This window comes from Elephas maximus, chromosome 7, assembly GCF_024166365.1.
Source record: "Elephas maximus indicus isolate mEleMax1 chromosome 7, mEleMax1 primary haplotype, whole genome shotgun sequence".
Lineage (NCBI taxonomy): Eukaryota > Metazoa > Chordata > Mammalia > Proboscidea > Elephantidae > Elephas > Elephas maximus.
The window spans coordinates 135,969,098-135,986,736 of NC_064825.1; the positions used below are offsets into that span (position 1 = coordinate 135,969,098).

Below are 17,639 nucleotides of genomic sequence, written 5' to 3' on the forward strand. Positions count from 1 at the left end.
CCACGACCAGGAGGCCACCACCCCGCAGGCCACCACCCCGTGGGCCGCCACGCCACGGGCCAGCACCTTGCACGCCGCTACCCCACGTGCCACCACCCAGCGTGCCACCACCCCATGCCCTGCCGAGGGCCCCCACATGGTGGTCGCCTCATCCCACTCCCTGCACACACCCGTCATCCACCACGTGGCGTCACCCCTGCAGAAGTCCACTTTCTCCTTCAGCCTCACACAGCGCAGAAGCCTGGCTGCCCACTTCAAGGCTGCAGAGCCCACCCAGCCCCTTGGCTACTATGCCCCCATCTCAGCCCCGGTGGCGGGGGGCACCCATGTCAGCCAGGTGCAGATCCGGCTCAGCCCGTCCCTGAGCACTGGGACCCCCGAGCTCCCCAGGACTGACAGAGATGCAGCCTTGAATACCCCCAGTCCCCAGCCGCTGATTCCCATAGCCCACATCCGCCCACTGCCCACTGGGGCCCAGGTCACCAACCCCCAGCCTGAGGAGACCCCCGTGCCCAGGACTCCACCTGGTTTCCAGGCCTCTGTGCCCAGAGAAGCCAGCACTCGGATGGTGGTGCCCATAGCCCCCCCCTTCCACTCCTCGGGATCCCTGGCTCACAGCCTGGCCCCTGAGGCCTCTGAACTGCAACCCACGGAGAAGCGCCCCGTGGCTGGCCCCGGGGATGAGGCCAAGCAAGTCTGCAGTCCCCACGGGGTCTCGTCCCCTGCTCTGCCCTCAGGCCCCCATCCCTGCCCTGTTCCCAGAGTGGCGTCCAAGCCCAGGCTCAGTGGCTGGACACGCCTAAAGAAGCAGCTCATGGTGGAAGAGGTGGAGCCCCCAGCCCAGAGCCCGGCACAGAGTCCTGGGGCCACGCGGCAGGAAAAGGTTGCACCTGCCCTCCCAGCGCCCCGACACCCCACCTTCCGGGCCTCCAAGATGTGGGACGCTGTGCTGTACCACATGTCAGTGGTCGGGGACCAGAGCCACACGGCAGGGCTTGGCGAGGGAACACGCACCCTGACCAGCATGTCTCGGCTCCCCTTTCTGTGCCGACCCCGCTTCAACGCCCGCAAGCTGCAGGAGGCTGCCGTGCGGCCCCCACCCAAGGCCCTTCCTGCCCTGCGGCTGAGCCCCCAGCCCGAGAACTTCAACCGGACTGCAGCTGGCTGGCGGCTCCAGTGAGGTGGCCAGAGGGGCTCTGGGCAGCAGGACCAAGAGCGACAGAAGGAACGGTCTAGCTGGGACATCAGGGCACCAGAGCCAGCAGGGGCTGGGACGGGGGTGCTGAAGAGGGGAGCTATGGGTGGCTTGGTGGCCGAGGCCTGTGAGAGGCTGGGAGGGACAGGCCAGGTGGGTGGGAGCATGAGGGACTCGTGGGTGGTGACAGCAGGGCTCAGAGTAGAGGTGGGATGAGTCAGGGAGCTGGTGGTGTTGAGAGCAGGAAGGTTTGATGGGGTGGAGGGTCCTCTAAGGAGGGGCCTAGAAAGGGTGCACATGGGAGAGAGTGGGTGCTGGGGGGGAAATGCTCGATGACAAGAAGACCCCTAAGTCTGCTATGAGGCAGAGTGTCAGACCCCTGACCTCGCATGAGGGTGGCCAAGAGGCGGTCACAGTGGGGCCTTGTTCTGCCTACTCTCTAGAGAGGCCTGGGTCCTGGGTGTGTGGTTCGAGGGAGGGGTGGGGGGCAGGCCCTTGGGCCTCGGGGTGCTGTGGGCTCAGGGAGATTAACTCCTGGCTCAGCAGGAGGGGCTCCTGGGTCCAGACTGCAGTCTACACATCCCCTCCACCCCCGACCCCCCCGCCCAGGCCATGAATGATTCGGGGACAGATTTATGTTCGCGGTGGGAAGCGGGAGCGGTCAGGGTGATTCAGAGCTCGGCACGGTCGGCCGAGTCGGCAGTTTGGCGGCCCTGACGGATGGCTGAGAGCCAGACCCGGGCCGGGGGCGCAGGAAGGAGGCCCTGAGAAGGGGCTGGGGGCCCAGGCCCTGTGGGAATTGGCATGGATGTGGGATGATCAGAGTTCAGGCATGAAAATGCTGATAGGCGGTGGAGGAGGGGTTCAGCTATGCCCCTGGCCCAGCTCTTGGGCCCCTTGATTACTTCCCCCACCTGGTTGACCCCTGAGGAGAGGCAGCCTTGAGGGGATCACTGACAGGAGAGGTCTCAGATTTCGAAGGCTAGGATAAGGAATAGAGCTCTAAGTCCAGGCCAAGCAGGGCTGAGGAGGGCTTATAACCAGGCAAGGGCAGGGGAGGGGACCCCTGGCCTCATGCAGCTTTGGGAGACACAGCCTCCAACCAGGCAATATCTGACTTGGGGCCAGTGCCCAGGGCTCTGAGAGGCGCTGTCAGCCCAGAATAGGAATGGGGAGGCCGGGAGCCAGGGGAAGCAGCAGGACCCAAGGAGGAGGCAGCAGTTGGCGGGGGGCCGGGGGTGGGTGGCTGTCCCACCACAGGCTGGAACATTGTTGCCCAAGGAGCCTGGGACCCAGGCCACTAATAAATGTGTGTCCAACCAAGGCTGTGGAGTCACTTCCTGTCTTATCACCAGGTGGCAGGGGGGGCGTCAGAACACCAAGCAACCCTCCAAGGTCCTGGCTCCTTACAGACCCCAAGCCTACCAAGGAGCATGGAACCCAGGCTCCCTGGGCTTATCCCGCCTACTTCCACCAGTTCTAGCTCCTGGTGCAGGGCGTTGGCCTTGCACCATAAGAATCCTAGGTGGGACTCCTTGGCCCCTCCAGGTAAAGGAGCTTCCCCACCAAGCAGTGGCTCTGCTGGACTGAGCCAGGGTGATGTTGGCAAAAGTGACAGAGGCCAAGCGTGGTGCAAGGTCTAGGGGGCTGATAGGGTCTCCGCCCACCCCCAGGCCAGGCTTTCACCCCCGAGCCCCACCCTAGCAGCCAGTAATGTAGAAAACCAGATCCCACCCAAGCTCCCGTGTTCCTGGATGGTGTATTTCACGGGCAGCCCCGTGCTCTGGCCACTGCCTCGGACTCACCAGGACTGGCGATCTAGGGTGCTGCGCCCTCATCCACGAGCACCTTCTCATACTTCCCGTGCCCAGTGGCCACAAACTTGTATCGCTTCCCAGACGGGGTGCTCTGATGGAGAAAGGGAGCCAGAGGAAAGGTGAGTGCCCAGGAGGGAGCCAGCACTCCTCCAGGAAGTCTCTTGGGTACATGGAGGAAGGCCTCTCCTGGCACCCCCCCCCCGTGCCCCAAACACATGGCAGATTCTACCTTAACAGTTGAAGAGGTCTTGGAGCCGCCTCTCTGCTCCCAGAGGCTTCTCTTGCTCATGTCTCCAGCAACAATATCCTGGGAGCGGGAGGAAACAGGTCACAGGCACAGCCCCGGTCAGGGGGCTAGAAGCCCTGGGCCCTTCTTTCCTGGCTGGTCTTGCCTGGCCAGGGGGCCTGGAGCCTGCCCACCTTGCATCTTTGTGTGAGAGCCCAGGGAAAGAGCAGGGAACATGAACAAGGCACCGTTCAGTCTTCACCTTGCCAATCCATCTTCTTCTCGAATCCTCCAAAACTGGGAAGCCTGTCTGGCTAACTCCAGCCCCCCAGATGTTCCAGTGCCCTGCTCACTACATTACATTTTGGGTGATCTCATGCTGGCTTTTCCAAGGGTGCCTAGTCTGCTGCTAATGTCCCAGGCTCTGTCCTCCTAACCCAGCCATGCCCATGGGAAGGGTCTTACCTTGCAGGAGGCACCCTTGGCTGTGGACTGGGCCTGCACCTCTCCCGTCTCCCACAGGCTCTTGGTATTGGCCACAGCCATGCTGGGGAGCTCTATGGAGGCCTGGCGGGCTAGTTTGGGAGTCCGACCTGCAGTCTGAGGAGAAGATAGAGCCCCAGGAATGCTTTAGTAGAGGGCTACCATGGGACACATCAGAAGGTCCGACTGTGAGACTCTGCAGAACATAAACGATGTCACCTCTATTGTTTTATTTGCCCCAGGAGTGCTTTCCCAACACAGGACGGGCTGCGCTCTTGATGCATGCCTTCACTGAGCACACTTGTGGAACACACCTTCTTCTGGGGTGCACAGGTGATATGGTGGAATATAAGACACATCTGGAGTATGGTCATGGGGCTCATGGCATGGGGCTGGAAGGTAGTGGGTTGGCAGGGGAGCCTGGGCCAGTGAAGGAGCGTGTGTCAGTGGGGAAGCGTGGGTTATGGAGGAGTGTGGGTTATGGGGCAGCATGGGTTGGTGGAAGAGCGTGGGTTATGGAGGACGTTGGGTTGGTGGGCAGCATGGATTGGTGGAAAAGCGTGGGTTGGTGGGGGACTGGTTGATTTGGTGACAGGGAGTGAGTTTGTGAGGGAGTGTATGGGTTGGTGGGGGAGTTTGGGTTGGTGGGGGAGTGTGAGTTGGTGGAGGATTGGGTGCAAGAATAGAACAAGACACTGAACTGCAGAGGAGGGGACCGGGCGTACCTCGATAGCCTGGGTGTATTGCTCCAGGCGCTCATCAATCTTGGAGATAGGTAGGGCTGGTTCAGACTTCTTCACACTGTTACTGTGGGTAGGAGAAGTATCAAGCCCTGCAGCACCTGGCTGTACCCCACCCCACTCTGAGTCTCTGCCAGAACACACTCATGCCCCACATCTCCACCCTCTTAGTCCCTCTCCTTAATCCCCTCCTGGAGAAACCCCAGTTCTGAGCCTGGGTCTGGTAAGACATACCTCTTCTTTATGGAGCGGTTCAAGGACTCAGTCCTGTCGATGAGCTGTGGAGAGTAGGCAGGGAGATGAGTCTGGGTGGCCAGAGAAAGCTCACAGTCTAATTCACAGGAGAGTGCAGTGGACTTCTATCTGTTGAGAAACCTGGCATCTTTGATCTGGGTGGGACTGGCTTCTATACTGATCTCCCAACTCTGGAGAAATTCAGCATCCAGAAAGAAGACCATCTCCTGTCGCCTTGAACTCGAACAGGGAGCATCATTTACCTTAGTGGCTCAGTCCATCTTGGGGCAACTTCTCCAAATAGAAATTTTGGCTTAATTTGACCTGAGATCTGCCTCCTGCTGGCTTGTGCTCATGGGCTAAACTCTATCTTCTGCTCCCGTGCCCAAGGTAACAAACCATACATCCATTCTTCCTTACTTTTATTCATTCACTCATCCACCCACCCACCCTTCCTTCCATTCATTCATCTACCCACCCACATTTCCACGCAACCACCCACCCTTTCATTCATCCACCTTCCCTCTACCTACCTTTCCTTCCATCCATCCACCCATCCACCCATTTACTCACTCATCCATCCGTCCATCCAACTACCCACTCTTCCTTCCTTCCATCCATCCATTCTTCCTCTCTCCCTTCCACTCACTGATCCAACTATCCTTTCTTCCTTCCTTTCTTCTTTCCATCCATTCATCTATCCGTCCATCCATCCATCCGTCCACCCGTCCACCTGTCCACCTGTCCACCCGCCCACCCATCCACCCATCCACCCACCCATCTATCCGAACTTCTTTTCTTCCTTCCATCCATTTATCCATCATTCCAGCAACAACTACAGAATTTTCTGAGTGCCAGGTGCTGGGGAAATTAGCAGAGAACAAGCTAGACGTGCCCTTGTGTTCTTGTGGCTGATTTGTGGCTGCCTCTCTCAGGTTTTCATTTTGGTCATGAGACTGGGAGAGAAAATGGGAGCAGGCTTTGGAGCTTGACCTACCTTGGTGGTGGGGCTCAGGGGAGGTGGACTGTGTTCGACAGCCCCCTCCATGGCCAAGGGGCTGGGTGTCCTGGGCTGCTGACAGTGCAGGTGCTGGGGATGGAAAATCTGAGGCTATGGGACCTGGATGGCCAGCCATTTGCATCCCTCCTGCCCCACCCCAGGGCCTGCTGGAGCACAGCTCTCCCCTGCCTGGGCCTCAGGTTCTTTCCAGCCCTGACGCGCTCCATCCTGGAATTCTCCACTGCTGGCCCATGAGCCCAGGACAGAGCTCCTGAGTATGGAGGACAAACTTGTCCCGAGGGTCCCCACACCCCAATACTCTGTGAATGTGGAATAAGAAGGGGCTGCAGAATCTGAGGGTGTAGGGTGCTGGCTTTCCCCAGGGCCAGTGCCGTGAGATCCCCGAAGGTACAGGCAGCAAAGACCCACCAACCCAGGGGTTAGAGTGCTCCCAGAGTGCCCGAGGTGGAGTCACTGTCACCTCCTCCTCTGCTTCCCCAGCCTCCGCTGGCCCCTGGGGGTCCTGGGCCAGCTTCTCTGGGTCCTGAGGCTCTGATTCCTCCAGACCCGGATCCTCCTGGGGCTCCACCACTGGGCTCAGGCACAGCCCTTCCAGGGGGACGTTGGCTTGGCCTGGTCCATTGCTATCCACCTGTTCATGCCCGTGGGCCCTGTGAGGAGGAGGAAGGAGGCAGAGCCGAGCAAGGGTCATTCCATTACTTGATTCGAGTCCCTGCCCATTTCTAAGACTCAGTTTTCCCATCTGGAAAATGGGGGTAGTCAGATCAGTGGAGTGTCAAGGAATTCACTCCCAGAGCCTAGGTCAGCTTTTCTGGACAAGCTCCAGCCTCATGTTCTGCTCGCCCACTTCCAACTCATGGTATCTGCCCTCGGCTGGCTGGTCCCCTGGGACTGGGGCTGCCTGGGTGCTGCTCCAGCCATGCTCTGTGTGAGGCCAGCAGGCCTTAGGGAGGAGGACTTCCAATGGGAGGGAAATGCGGGGTCTGTGGGTGGCCTGGGGGCTGGGTTAGCTGCAGGACAAGGCCAGGCAGGGGGTCACAGGGAGAGGGGCCAGTTGTGCTGGCCACGGGGGAGGGGAGGTGCCAGCAGGCAGCCGGAGTGGCTCTCATTGGAGCGGGCCTGAACTTGGAGAAGAAGATGGGAAACTTTGCCATTTTCCATGGTCTCAGGCCTCTTGGTGTACGTGCCAGCCACGACCCAGACCCACCCACCCTAGGTGGGCTGGGGTCTGAGCCAGGGCAGCCACACAGAGGGCCATTCAGGGCTCAGGCGGGTGGGAAGTCAGCAGGTGCAGGGGGGTGGAGGCCTGTGAAGCCGCCAGCTCTGACTTCCACCAGAAGAGCCCAAGTGCCCCCTGCTGTCGGGAACCAGCCAGCCCAGCCAGCCGGTAGGGAGTAGGGAGCCCCAGAGCCAGTGGACAGGCCCACCCTGCTGACCTTAACCCCTCTGAGAAATTCAGAGCAGGCAGTAACTCCCCAGGGCAGATGGGGAAACTGAGGCCCAGAAGAGCTGTGGCAGGCAGTGGGCCAAGCCAGGACCTGTTGGCCCCTGAGGTGTGGGAGCCTAGTTGACAATTGAAAAGATGGGGGTCGGGCAATGCGAGGGGTCTCAACAGAGCTCACAGCCACTCAGGGGGTCTGGGGGGACCAGGCGGTGGCCCAGAGAGGGGAGAGCTCTGGCTCCGCTTGAGGCAATGGGTGGCCCTGTCCCCCAAACTTGGAGCTCCTGAGGGCAGGTCTGGGTCCTGACAGATGGCAGCCTCAGGGGCAGCCAATGGGGTGCTGTCAACAGCTTAGACCCTGAATTGTGGAGAGGGGAGAGAGGCCGGGGAGCAGCCTGCTCCCTGGGCCCCCCGCCTGCTCCGGTTCAGACAGGCACACACATCTGGAAAGCTGCCTCACAGGCCCACATCTGGAAATACCTGCTCCCCTCCTCCGTGGGAATGGAGGCAGGCCAGACCCGAGGGAGGAAGGGGCGGGCGGAGTGGGGCCATGGAGCCTCCATTACGTAAGTGGGCTGCAGATGTGTGCTGATGTGGCAACACCCGGCCTGGCTGCAGCTGCTCTGGACGGGGCCCAGGGCCCTAGGGAGCCCAGGAATGAGATGTCCTCACCGCCCCCTCCCCGCAGGCCCCTCGGCCTCCCTCCCGGTCTCCATCTCTTCCCCTCACAGCCACAGGGGCATCTTGGGGGGCTGGCTGGGAAGGGGGAGCCAAGGGACTGCTGTGCTGGGGTGCTGGTTGAGGGGTTTGGGGAGGGCCTACATCACTTGCCGGTTCTCCTCATGTTCCTGCTCCTGTGGGCTGTCCCCGAGAGTGGCCTCCCGGCCATCTGCGGCAAGCTGCCCTCGTGGTCCTGGTTTCTGGGACCAGTCGCTGAAACCCTCATCCTCATCCAGTTCAGGGGTTTCCGAGGTTTTCCGGTGGAGCCTGGGGGAACAGGAGTGGGCTCAGAGGCCCTGGAGGGCACAGGCAACACACGGCAGCCCAAGGCCCCGTCCCATAACCCACACTTCCCCTCACTTGGCCCCTGGGCTCCAGGGTAGGACATCCCTGTCGGCTGTAAGCACAGCTCCCTGTGGCTAGGGCTGTGTCTCCCCCATCAGTCTAGGACTCCCTGAGGGCAGGGCTGTGTCTCCCCCATCAGCCTAGGACCCCCTGAGGGCAGGGCTGTGTGTCCCCCATCAGTCTAGGACTCCCTGAGGGCAGGGCTGTGTCTCCCCCATCAGTCTAGGACTCCCTGAGGGCAGGGCTGTGTCTCCCCCATCAGCCTAGGACTCCCTGAGGGCAGGGCTATGCCTCCCGCATCTGTCTAGGACTCTCTGAGGGCAGGGCTATACCTCCCCCATCAGCCTAGGACCCGCTGAGGGCAGGGCTGTGTCTCCCCATCAGTCTAGGACTCCCTGAGGGCAGGGCTATACCTCCCCCATCAGTCTAGGACTCCCTGAGGGCAGGGCTGTGTCTCTCCCATCAGTCTAGGACTCCCTGAGGGCAGGGCTGTGTCTCTCCCATCAGTCTAGGACTCCCTGAGGGCAGGGCTGTGTCTCCCCCATCAGTCTAGGACTCCCTGAGGGCAGGGCTGTGTCTCCCCCATCAGCCTAGGACCCCCTGAGGGCAGGGCTGTGTCTCCCCCATCAGTCTAGGACTCCCTGAGGGCAGGGCTGTATCTCCCCTATCAGACTAGGACTCCCTGAGGGCAGGCTGTGTCTCCCGTGTCAGCCTGGGCTCTTCAGTGTGGCTCCCCAGCTCAGTCCCAGGCTCTGTGGCCCCCATGCTCACTCTGAGCCCAGTGTCCTCAATGGCTGAGCCCCCTGCGCCCAGTCCCCCAGCCCACAGGCCCAGACACTTGTGGCAGAAGTCACATGGCCTGCCCCTGTGCTGTGTGGGCCGGGGGCTCCTGTGGGCTCAGGCTCCTGGCCTCCACCTGCCCCTTCCCCTGGCCCCAGGACCTGGCCGAGGGGTTGTGACCGCTGCAGCAGCCCACCCGCCCAGAGCTGCTGACTTGGAAAAAATGAAACAAAGCAGGGCCCAGAGGAAGGGGAGTGCTGTTGGAAAGACACCCAGCCCCTCGCGGCCTCCTGGGTCTGGGGAGGAAACGAGCCGACCAGGGTCCCGCCAAGACAGCCTGGGCCTCCATGAGTCACAGCTGAGGGCCTGGGTGGGGGGCGCTGGGGCCGGGGCCATGCAGCTGGGGCCAGTGTAGTTCAAGCAAGGACCTGGCCCCACTGCATGGTAGCCAGAGCCTGAGTCAGCGCCCGGCAGGCAGCCACATGTGTTCCCCATGGCCACGTCCACACTGCCGGCTGAGGACCCTCACCCTGAGCACTCTGCGCTTTGTCTTGCTCCTGGCAAGGCCCTCTCAGCCTGTCTCCCCCTGCTCTGGGACCCCGAACCCAGGGCTCCCCCATTACTCCCTGTGCCCAGGCCCTGGCTGCATGAAGTCGGGGTCCTGGATCCAGGCACACTGGTGGGATGGCTTACAGCTTGTCCTGCTCTGGCCCCAGGGCCTGGTGGTCGAGGTCCTCGTCCTCAGCCTGTAGCTGCCGGTCCCGCTCACGTCGGCGTCGCTCCCGGGCCGCCTCCTCCTCGTCCTCCGCACTCCGCTGGGTGGTGAGCCTGGGGGGACCCCAGAGAGTCGTTAGGCTCAGCTGGGGACAGGATGCTGCGCCCCACTTCTCCCTGCCCGCTCTGGGCCTCAGTTTACCCATCTTAAAACCAGAGGCCATGTGAGACTGTGGAGAAGGGGCCTAAGGCTCAGATGGAGGTCCCAGGGCCTCGGAGCCTCAACAGCCCGGAAAAAGCTCAAGGAAGGGGCTCGAGACCACCTTCCACAGGCTGCCCTGGATCAGTCTGGAGCTGGGCTTCAGGCCCGTGTGGCCAGGGGGGACCTGGGAAGGGGTAGGTGAGGGCCGGGGGCCCCTGGGCAGCAGACACCAGACATCCTCCTCAAGTCCATGGGCTGTGGCCAGTCGGGCACTGGGGGACAGGTTGGGGTCCCACCAGGGGCAGATCCAGTTGGGCAGATGGATTGGACACTCCTTCCTGCCCCCCAAAGTGGGCCTGTTGGGAGTGGGTGCGCACTGCTGCTGTGCCCTGAGGACGGCCTGTGTGTAGGCCGGGCCGGACGGGCGGGACCCCAGGCCCAGCCGTGTTCTGGCCTGACCCCCCAGCTGAGGGGCCCCTCAGGGTCGGCCCACCTATCACCACCGACCCCTGGCTCCGCCTCAGAGGCCTCTCTGCACTGAGTGGCTGCAGCTTCAGAGATGGGGAAACTGAGGCTTACTGAAAAGCCAGCAAGGGAGGGCTTTCCCCCTCAGCACCCTGACAGCCACAGCTCCCCGAGTCCACTCCCCACGGGCAGAGACAACCAGAGAAGGACCATGGGGCGAGGGAGAGCCAGAGAACAGCTCGAGGGTCTGCCCGGGACCAACGGTTCCAAACCTGGCTGCCCCCGGCCCAGTGGCCTCAGCCCACCACACCTAGTGGGACCACCATGGGCTTCTCTGGGGCTCACCGCCTCAGGAGTAGGCCGGGCGCAGGGCTGGGGTCCCCGGGCCGAGGCCTGCCCCTCCTGCACGTGTCCGCCGTGTGACCCTCAGGCCCTGGCCACAGTGAGGCTGCGTGATGCTCCTGGCAGCCCTCACAGCCCATGATCTAATCTCCCTCCCGGGTCTCCCTAAGCCTCTCAGACAAAAACCAGGCCCCTCTGCAGGCTCAAGTTCAAGGCCTGCTCCCCCCAGCGGCCACGTGGGACTCCAGCCACGCAAACCAGACCGCCTGCTCTGATCTCGCACCCCCACCCACCCACACCAGGCCCCTCAGAAGTGCCTGCAGCTCCCACCCCCACAGGCCCCGAGGAAGCTGCTAATTCCCCACACCTGGCTCCCATCAGCCCGGCAGATGAGGCCCACTTCCTGCCTTGGCCGCCCTTGGTGGGAGTGGGGCCTGTGGCCCTTCTACCTGGGAGGTAGAGCCTGGGGTGCTCTCGTGGCTGTCGGCTGAGACCTGCACCCAGAGTCCCTTCAAACGGAGGGTCGGAACAGAGATGGGCAGGGAGGGTGGAAACTGGGTACCTGGGCTGTGGGGCTCAGTGAAGGTGACACCGCAGCCCACTCCTGGGACAGTCCCTGGGGTGCTCCTGGAGGGAGTCCTTGGAGGGGGGCTGGACTCCGCCATTGGAGGGGGGCTGGACTCCGCCATTATGCGCTCCCCATTCCTACATCTAAGTGCACATGCTTGTAGACATCTGCATGTGTTGGTGTGTGGACATGCGTGCCTGTGTGTACAGGGGTGCCTGGGATGCTTTAAGTGTCTGCATGTGCCCAGGTGTATGCACGTGTGCCCTGGTGTGTCATTCGTGTGTGTGTGTGTGCACATAGTGTTTGTGCCCCAGTGTATGTGTGCGTGCCACAGTGTGTCTCATTCATGTGCATGTGCACACATAGTGTGTGCGCCCCGGTGAATGTGTGTGTGCCCCAGTATGTGCATGTGTACCCTGGCGTGTGTGTCCCAGTGAGTGTGTGCATGCCCCGGTGTGTGTCATTCATGTGTGCCTGTTCCCTGGTATGCGCTGGTGCATGTGTCCTTGTGTGTGTATATGTACGTGTGTCTGGTGTGTGTGCCTCCATGTGTGTACCATGCCCCAGTGTGTGCCCTGGTGTGTGCCTTGTGTGTGTGTGCATGGCCCGGTGTATGTGCAAGGTGTTTGTGTGTGCCTGGTGTGTGTACCTGTGCCCCAGTGTGTGCCCTGGTGTGTGCCTTGTGCGTGCGTGTGCATGGCCCAGTGTGTGTTCAGGGTGTGTGTGTGTGCCTGGTGTCTGTACCTGTGCCCTGGTGTGTGCCTTGTGTGTGTGTGTGTGCATGGCCCAGTGTGTGCCTTAGCGTGTGTGCCTTGGCGTGTGTGCCTTGGTGTGTGTGCCTTGGCGTGTGTGCCTTGGTGAGTGTATAAGCACATGTGTCCTGGTGTGTGCATGTGTGTTGGCGTGTGTGTGTACCATGGTGTGTGTGCATGTGTGTTGGCGTGTGTGTGTACCATGGTGTGTGTGCCTGTGGACCAGTGTGTGCCCTGGCGTGTGCCGTGTGTGTGTGTGTGTATGCGTGCATGCGACCTGGTGTTTGTGTGCCTCACTGTGTGTGCCTGTGCCCCAGTGTGTGTTCTCATGTATGCATGTGTGTACCCCAGTGTGTACCCTGGGGTGTGTGTGTGCCCTGGTGTATGTGTGTGTGGGTGTGGGTCTGAGGCCTGTCTGGAGGCCTCCTCTGTGGGCCCTGCCGGTGGATGAGCCGGGCTTCCTGCAGTGGCCAGGGCACTCTAGACCTGTTCCCCGTTCCCTTTCCATCAAGCTTAGGAGCCTCCACAAGCACAGACGTATGCAGCCGATCACACCCAGGGGTTCCAGCGCCCCATCTGTGCAAACCCCTTCAGGTCTCCAGCGGGTCCAGCCTGCCCTCTACAGCCACGTTCTGCAGACTACATGGCCACAGACCACAGAGGGCCCACAGACCCGTGCACGCGTACCCAGCCAGACACTCAGCTCCACACGTGTGGGCAGGCTTTCACTTGAACACGCATGTGCACAGGAGCACAGACAAGAGCGGGCACCTACAAAGACAGACACACGTGAGCTTTTTCCATGAATCCTAGCTCAGGTCCATGTGGGAACACACACATGGACACACGTGGGCCACAGCCCCCAGACACTGCTACACATGCACACATGCACACGCATGAACGTCCGCATGTACATGCAGACTTAGATCCATGTCACGCTGGGGGCGCTGTACACACACACACACATGCACACATACACACGTGGGCCAACACCTCCAGACACCCCAACGCCCCAGTGCTCACGTGTGTGCACACGCACATGAGGACTCATACGTGGGAACCAGGGATGCAGCACGGCCGTTCCAGCCCCTGCAAGGCCTCTTGGGGCCCCTGGCCACACTGTTGACTGTTTTCCTTGCATTGCCTGGACAACGTGGTGTAGCCCCTGGCGGGAGGCCCGGCCTGCACTTCCTATTTTCTGAGAACATCACCTCTGTGGACTCAGAAGGTCAGCCTCCTGTCCCCTCACTGGACAGGGACTTGGGGCAGTGTCTACATGGGGTGCAGGCTGGGGGTCTCCTTGCCTCCCCTAAAGCCCCTCGCTGGTCCCCAGCCCCTGACCCAGGGCTGGTGAGTCTGCCCGGCCCCGCCTTCTGCACCCCTCCCTTCCCCCTGCCAGGATGTGAGTAATGGGGCCTTGCTGGCCCCCTCCCCGTGACCTCACTGCGCGGTTCCACAGCTGGGCTCCGTTCTGGGAACTGGGAGGGGGGCGGCTCTCCTGGGGTGGGGTGGGGGCCCTTGGCCTGGGAAGGCGCCCCGACTGGCCCCCTTGGCGCGCACAGAGCTGTCAGGAGTGCGATGGCGGCCTGGGAAGGCGCCCTGACTGGCCCCCTTGGCGCGCACAGAGCTGTCAGGAGCGCGATGGCGGCCTGGCGCGGCCTGCCTGCAGCTGCCTGGGATTTGGTGTTCCCGAGCAAGTGTGATCAGCCGTTTCCTGTCTGTTCTGGCTCAGCCGCAGCCCAGGGTTCCGCCCAAGGCCCTGCAGAATGGGGCATTCCCCCTGCACCCCTCACCGTCCCATGCCCCCACCATGTGGCCTTGTCCCCCCTAGTGTACTAGCCCGTGCAGATCTGCAGCAAGCCCAGGACGCTGGCCTGCTCCCCTGCCGGCAGGGCTCCCTAAGTTCAGGGGCTGCCTCTGCTGCCCTGACCAGGAGACGGCCCCCTCCTCACCTCCCTCCACAGCTCCTCAGTCCTGTCCCCCAGCCTCCACCGAGGGTCTGCAGGTCCAAGGGTTGGTCCTGACCCAAGTGGGGCCTTCCCACTGTCCCAGCCCCTTCCTCTCAGTGTGACCTCCAGAAGATGCAGCAGACTTTGCGCCTATCAGGGCTCTGCTCCCTGCAGGCGGCCTCGTGGCACCCCACCTGACATCCTGCCCCTGGCTGTAAGGTTGAGGACAGACAGGTCTTGTTCTGAGTCCTGGGGAGAGCTCAGGAGGGCTTGGCTGGGGTTGAAGGGAAGATGCCAGGTCTGGGCTCGTGTTGGAGGTCTGCTCAGCCACGTGCTCCCAGGCTCCCCACAGGAGCAGGGGCATGGCCCTCCTGAGCCCCGAGGTCTCTGGTCCCCCCTGTTCTCCACCTCCCTTGTGACCTCCTGTGCCACTGACCCAAGTGGATGCCCTGGAGTAGACACAGAGCACACGGGAGGGAAAACTGAGTCACAAAGAGGTCTTCCTAGTTGCTGGCTTCTGGGTGGGTGGCTCAACACAAGCACCCAACCACGCAAAGCAGGTCTGAGGGGGGCAGAGGCTAGGGGGAGGGCAACGGTGGGTAGGCACAGCCTGCACCCCACTCTCGGGGCACACTTATGTGGCCACCATGGAAGGGTTCCCACAGTTGTGCAATGCTGGGTCTGCCCCAGGCTTCCCAGAGAGGGCTTGAGGGCATGGCCCCTCACCTGCCCAGTGCTGCAGTGGGCCTGGGTGTCAGGCATCCTCAGGAGGCAGCTGGGGGGTGAGCTGGGAGCTCAGAGACAGCCCCAGGGGAGCAGGTGGGTGTGGGTAGGGCGAGCAGGAGGAGCGCCCTTCGCCCAGGGCCGGGGTGTGGGGACAGGGAGCCGCAGCTGCCAGGAACCCAGAGGCCCCCCACCCAGAACCCCTGGCACTAGGCCAGCCCATCCTCTCCGCCACCCCTCCCTCCTAGCACCCCAGAGAGCCTTTCGGGGTGTGTCCCAAGCCTGGGTGATCCTTTTCCCCAGCGTCAAGGGCCACAGGTGAGGCAGACACCCACCGTGTTGCTGTGGGCAGAACCCTGCCCTCTGCCCAGGGAAGGAGGTGACCCTGCCTGGGTCTGAGAGATGAACAGGGCTTGCTGGGCCAGGAAGGGGGTACAGCTCCAGCCAAATTAGCAGGCCCATGGGCCAGGGAGCTCGGAGAGACGAAGAAGGCTGGCCAGCCCGGGGTTGGGGGGGGGGTGGGCGTGCGGGTAGGGAAGGCTGGGAAGTCCCTGTGTTCCCTGGAAGGGCTCAAGCGACCCAAACTAAGACAAGGCACCACCCTTGAGGCCCCATGCCAGGGAAGGGTATGGCTGGATCTGCCTTCTAGAAGAAAGCCTTGGCTACAGAGGGATGAACAGGGGCAGAGAAGCCTGGGCCAGGGGCCTGGTTAGGGGACGGATGCAGGGCCAGGTCGGACAATGGGGCTGGACATCAAGGAGAAGAAGGCAAATGAGAGGGAGGGCTCGGGCCAGGTTTGTTGAAAGTTGGGGACTGAACAAGGAGCCCCCAGAAACTACCCTTGTCTGTCCCTGGCCCCAGGAGGGGCTGGTCTGGGGAGACACTGAGCTCATACGGCTATGCAGAGCATGGGGGGTCAGGGACTCCCCAGAGGAGGCAGTGAGCAGGGGCTCAGGGGAGCCAGAGGAGGGCTGCCTGGGTGGATGCCACAGTGAGGCCCGAGGGTCCAAGGTGGGTGTGAGCCCAGGAACAGTTGGGAACCAGCTCCCCTCCCCCTTCACTCCAGGCACAAGGCCCCTCCCTGTGTCTCTCAGCCAATGTGAGGCCTCTCTGCATCCCTTGCTCCTGGGGCAGACCACATGGGTATGCTGCTGCTTCGCCATGGACGGTACCTGTCTAGCTAGGGGCAGGGCCGGAGCTCAGCCGGGGCTGGGGGCTGTAGGAGCCTCATAAAGTTCAGAGCAGAGAGGTAGAGGACTGGAGGAAGGTGTAGCCTAGAGTCCCTGGCTGCCCTGGAAAGCACAGGGCAGGGAAACACTAGGGCATAGAGGGCTACTGTCATCCTTGGGGAACCCAGGATGAGACCAGACAAGGCCAGGGGCGGTGGGGAAGGAAGGAGGTTGGGCTGCATGGAGGAAACCAAGGGGCTGATGCTGGCTGGATGTGGCCCCAGAAGAGGGATGTGGCCTGGTATGGCAGAAGGGAAGCTGGGAGCTGGGGCCTCCCCCAGCCAGAAGAGGGGTAGATGGTGGCAGAGACATGGTCCCGCATACCTCCTCCCCAGCCTCACTGTCTACAGTAAACTGTTTAGCTGAGACTGAAGCCCTCCCTCTCCATGCTGACCTGGTGGTGAGTCTGCCAACCTGGGCAACTGGGCTTCAGCGCCCTCTAGACCCCTTCCTGGCTTGAGAGCCCTCAGTATTTCCAACCCCCAGCTTCCCCTTGTCACACTCTGTGTGCAGAGAATGCAGCTAAACCCCCATGAGGGGCGAGGGGGCCTTGGGTGAGACTACACAGCATCCCCACTCCTGTGACCCTTTGTGGCCTTTTGTGGGAAATCTGCCTGGAGGAGTCGACACTAGCACGTGGCCACTTGGCTGCAACGCTGGCTTCCTCATACCACGGAGAGGGCGACACCCCAGGATACAGCCTGAGGAGGCATCTAGTTGGGGGCTCTGAAGGGCCACGGCGCCATCCCTGCAGGGTGAGGAGGCTGATATGGGGGAGACAGTGGATACAGCCACAGCCTCAGGTACCCCAAAACTGTCAGGGAGAAAGGCTGCCACCCACAGTTTCTCCACATGCCAAGTGCCCTGTGGGCTCAAAGACAGGTGCCAGGGGTCCCTAGGGATTGATCCAGAGAACGGGTACCTGGGCCTCCAGCCCAGCCCCTCCCCAGCCCCTGACAGCCCAGGAGCACCCCCCTTCCTGCCTGCTGAGGCTGACCCACCAATGCTGTGTATCCTGGTCAGGGTGGCTCCAGGGCCACCTGGGCAGGAATGTGCTTTCTAAGGTAAAAGGCCATAACAGCCTGTTGATGGGGACTGCTCATTTTCGGTCGTCGCGATGGCGAAGGGCATCCACCATCCTCAGGACTTCCTTTACCCCTCTTCATAGCCATGGACCACAACTGGACCAATAAGCCCCATCATGACAGACAGAAAAGATTGAAGTTGTCAAGGATTTCATTTTACCTGGATCCACAATCAACAGCCACGGAAGCGGCAGTCAAGAAATCAAAAGACGCATTGCATTGGGCAAATCTGCGGCAAAAGACCTCTTTAAAGTGTTGAAAAGCGAAGATGTCACCTTGAAGACTAAGATGTGCCTGACCCAAGCCATGGTGTTTTCAATCGTATGATACGCGTGTGAAAGCTGGACAACGAATAAAGAAGACCAAAGAAGAACTGATGCCTTTGAATTACGGAGTTGGTGAAGACTATTGAATACACCATGGACTGCCAAAAGAACAAACAAAACCATCTTGGAAGGAGTACAACCAGAATGCCCCTAAGAACCAAGGATGGCGTGACTACGCATCACGTACTTTGAATATGTTATCAGGAGGGACCAGTCCCTGGAGAAGGACATTGTGCTTGGTAAAGTAGAGGGTTAGTGAAAAAGAGGAAGACCCTCAACCAG

The 17,639-nt window shown here is 61.5% G+C and overlaps 2 protein-coding genes across 5 annotated transcripts in view; one reads left to right on the forward strand and one right to left on the reverse strand.

Annotated features, from left to right (window-relative positions):
- The window catches only part of PRR33 (proline rich 33), a 1,398-nt gene extending 218 nt beyond the window's left edge, over window positions 1-1,180 (forward strand). The window contains exon 1 of the mRNA XM_049892879.1: window positions 1-1,180. This exon is cut by the window's left edge and continues 218 nt beyond it. Within this exon, the coding sequence (XP_049748836.1) occupies window positions 1-1,180 (1,180 nt within the window).
- Window positions 1-17,639, reverse strand: part of LSP1 (lymphocyte specific protein 1) — a 44,223-nt gene that overhangs the window by 1,830 nt on the left and 24,754 nt on the right. For 2 of the 4 annotated variants that reach the window (XM_049892882.1, XM_049892883.1), the window contains exons 2-10: window positions 9,696-9,830; window positions 7,980-8,144; window positions 6,177-6,366; window positions 5,693-5,785; window positions 4,696-4,739; window positions 4,447-4,528; window positions 3,704-3,838; window positions 3,242-3,319; window positions 3,001-3,103 (exon numbers count right to left, since the gene is read on the reverse strand). In XM_049892882.1, the coding sequence (XP_049748839.1) occupies window positions 3,014-3,103; window positions 3,242-3,319; window positions 3,704-3,838; window positions 4,447-4,528; window positions 4,696-4,739; window positions 5,693-5,785; window positions 6,177-6,366; window positions 7,980-8,144; window positions 9,696-9,830 (1,012 nt within the window). In that variant the 3' untranslated portion in view covers window positions 3,001-3,013. The remainder of the gene's footprint in view (window positions 1-3,000; window positions 3,104-3,241; window positions 3,320-3,703; window positions 3,839-4,446; window positions 4,529-4,695; window positions 4,740-5,692; window positions 5,786-6,176; window positions 6,367-7,979; window positions 8,145-9,695; window positions 9,831-17,639) is intronic. The other 2 variants (XM_049892884.1, XM_049892885.1) reach the window with 2 other exon arrangements.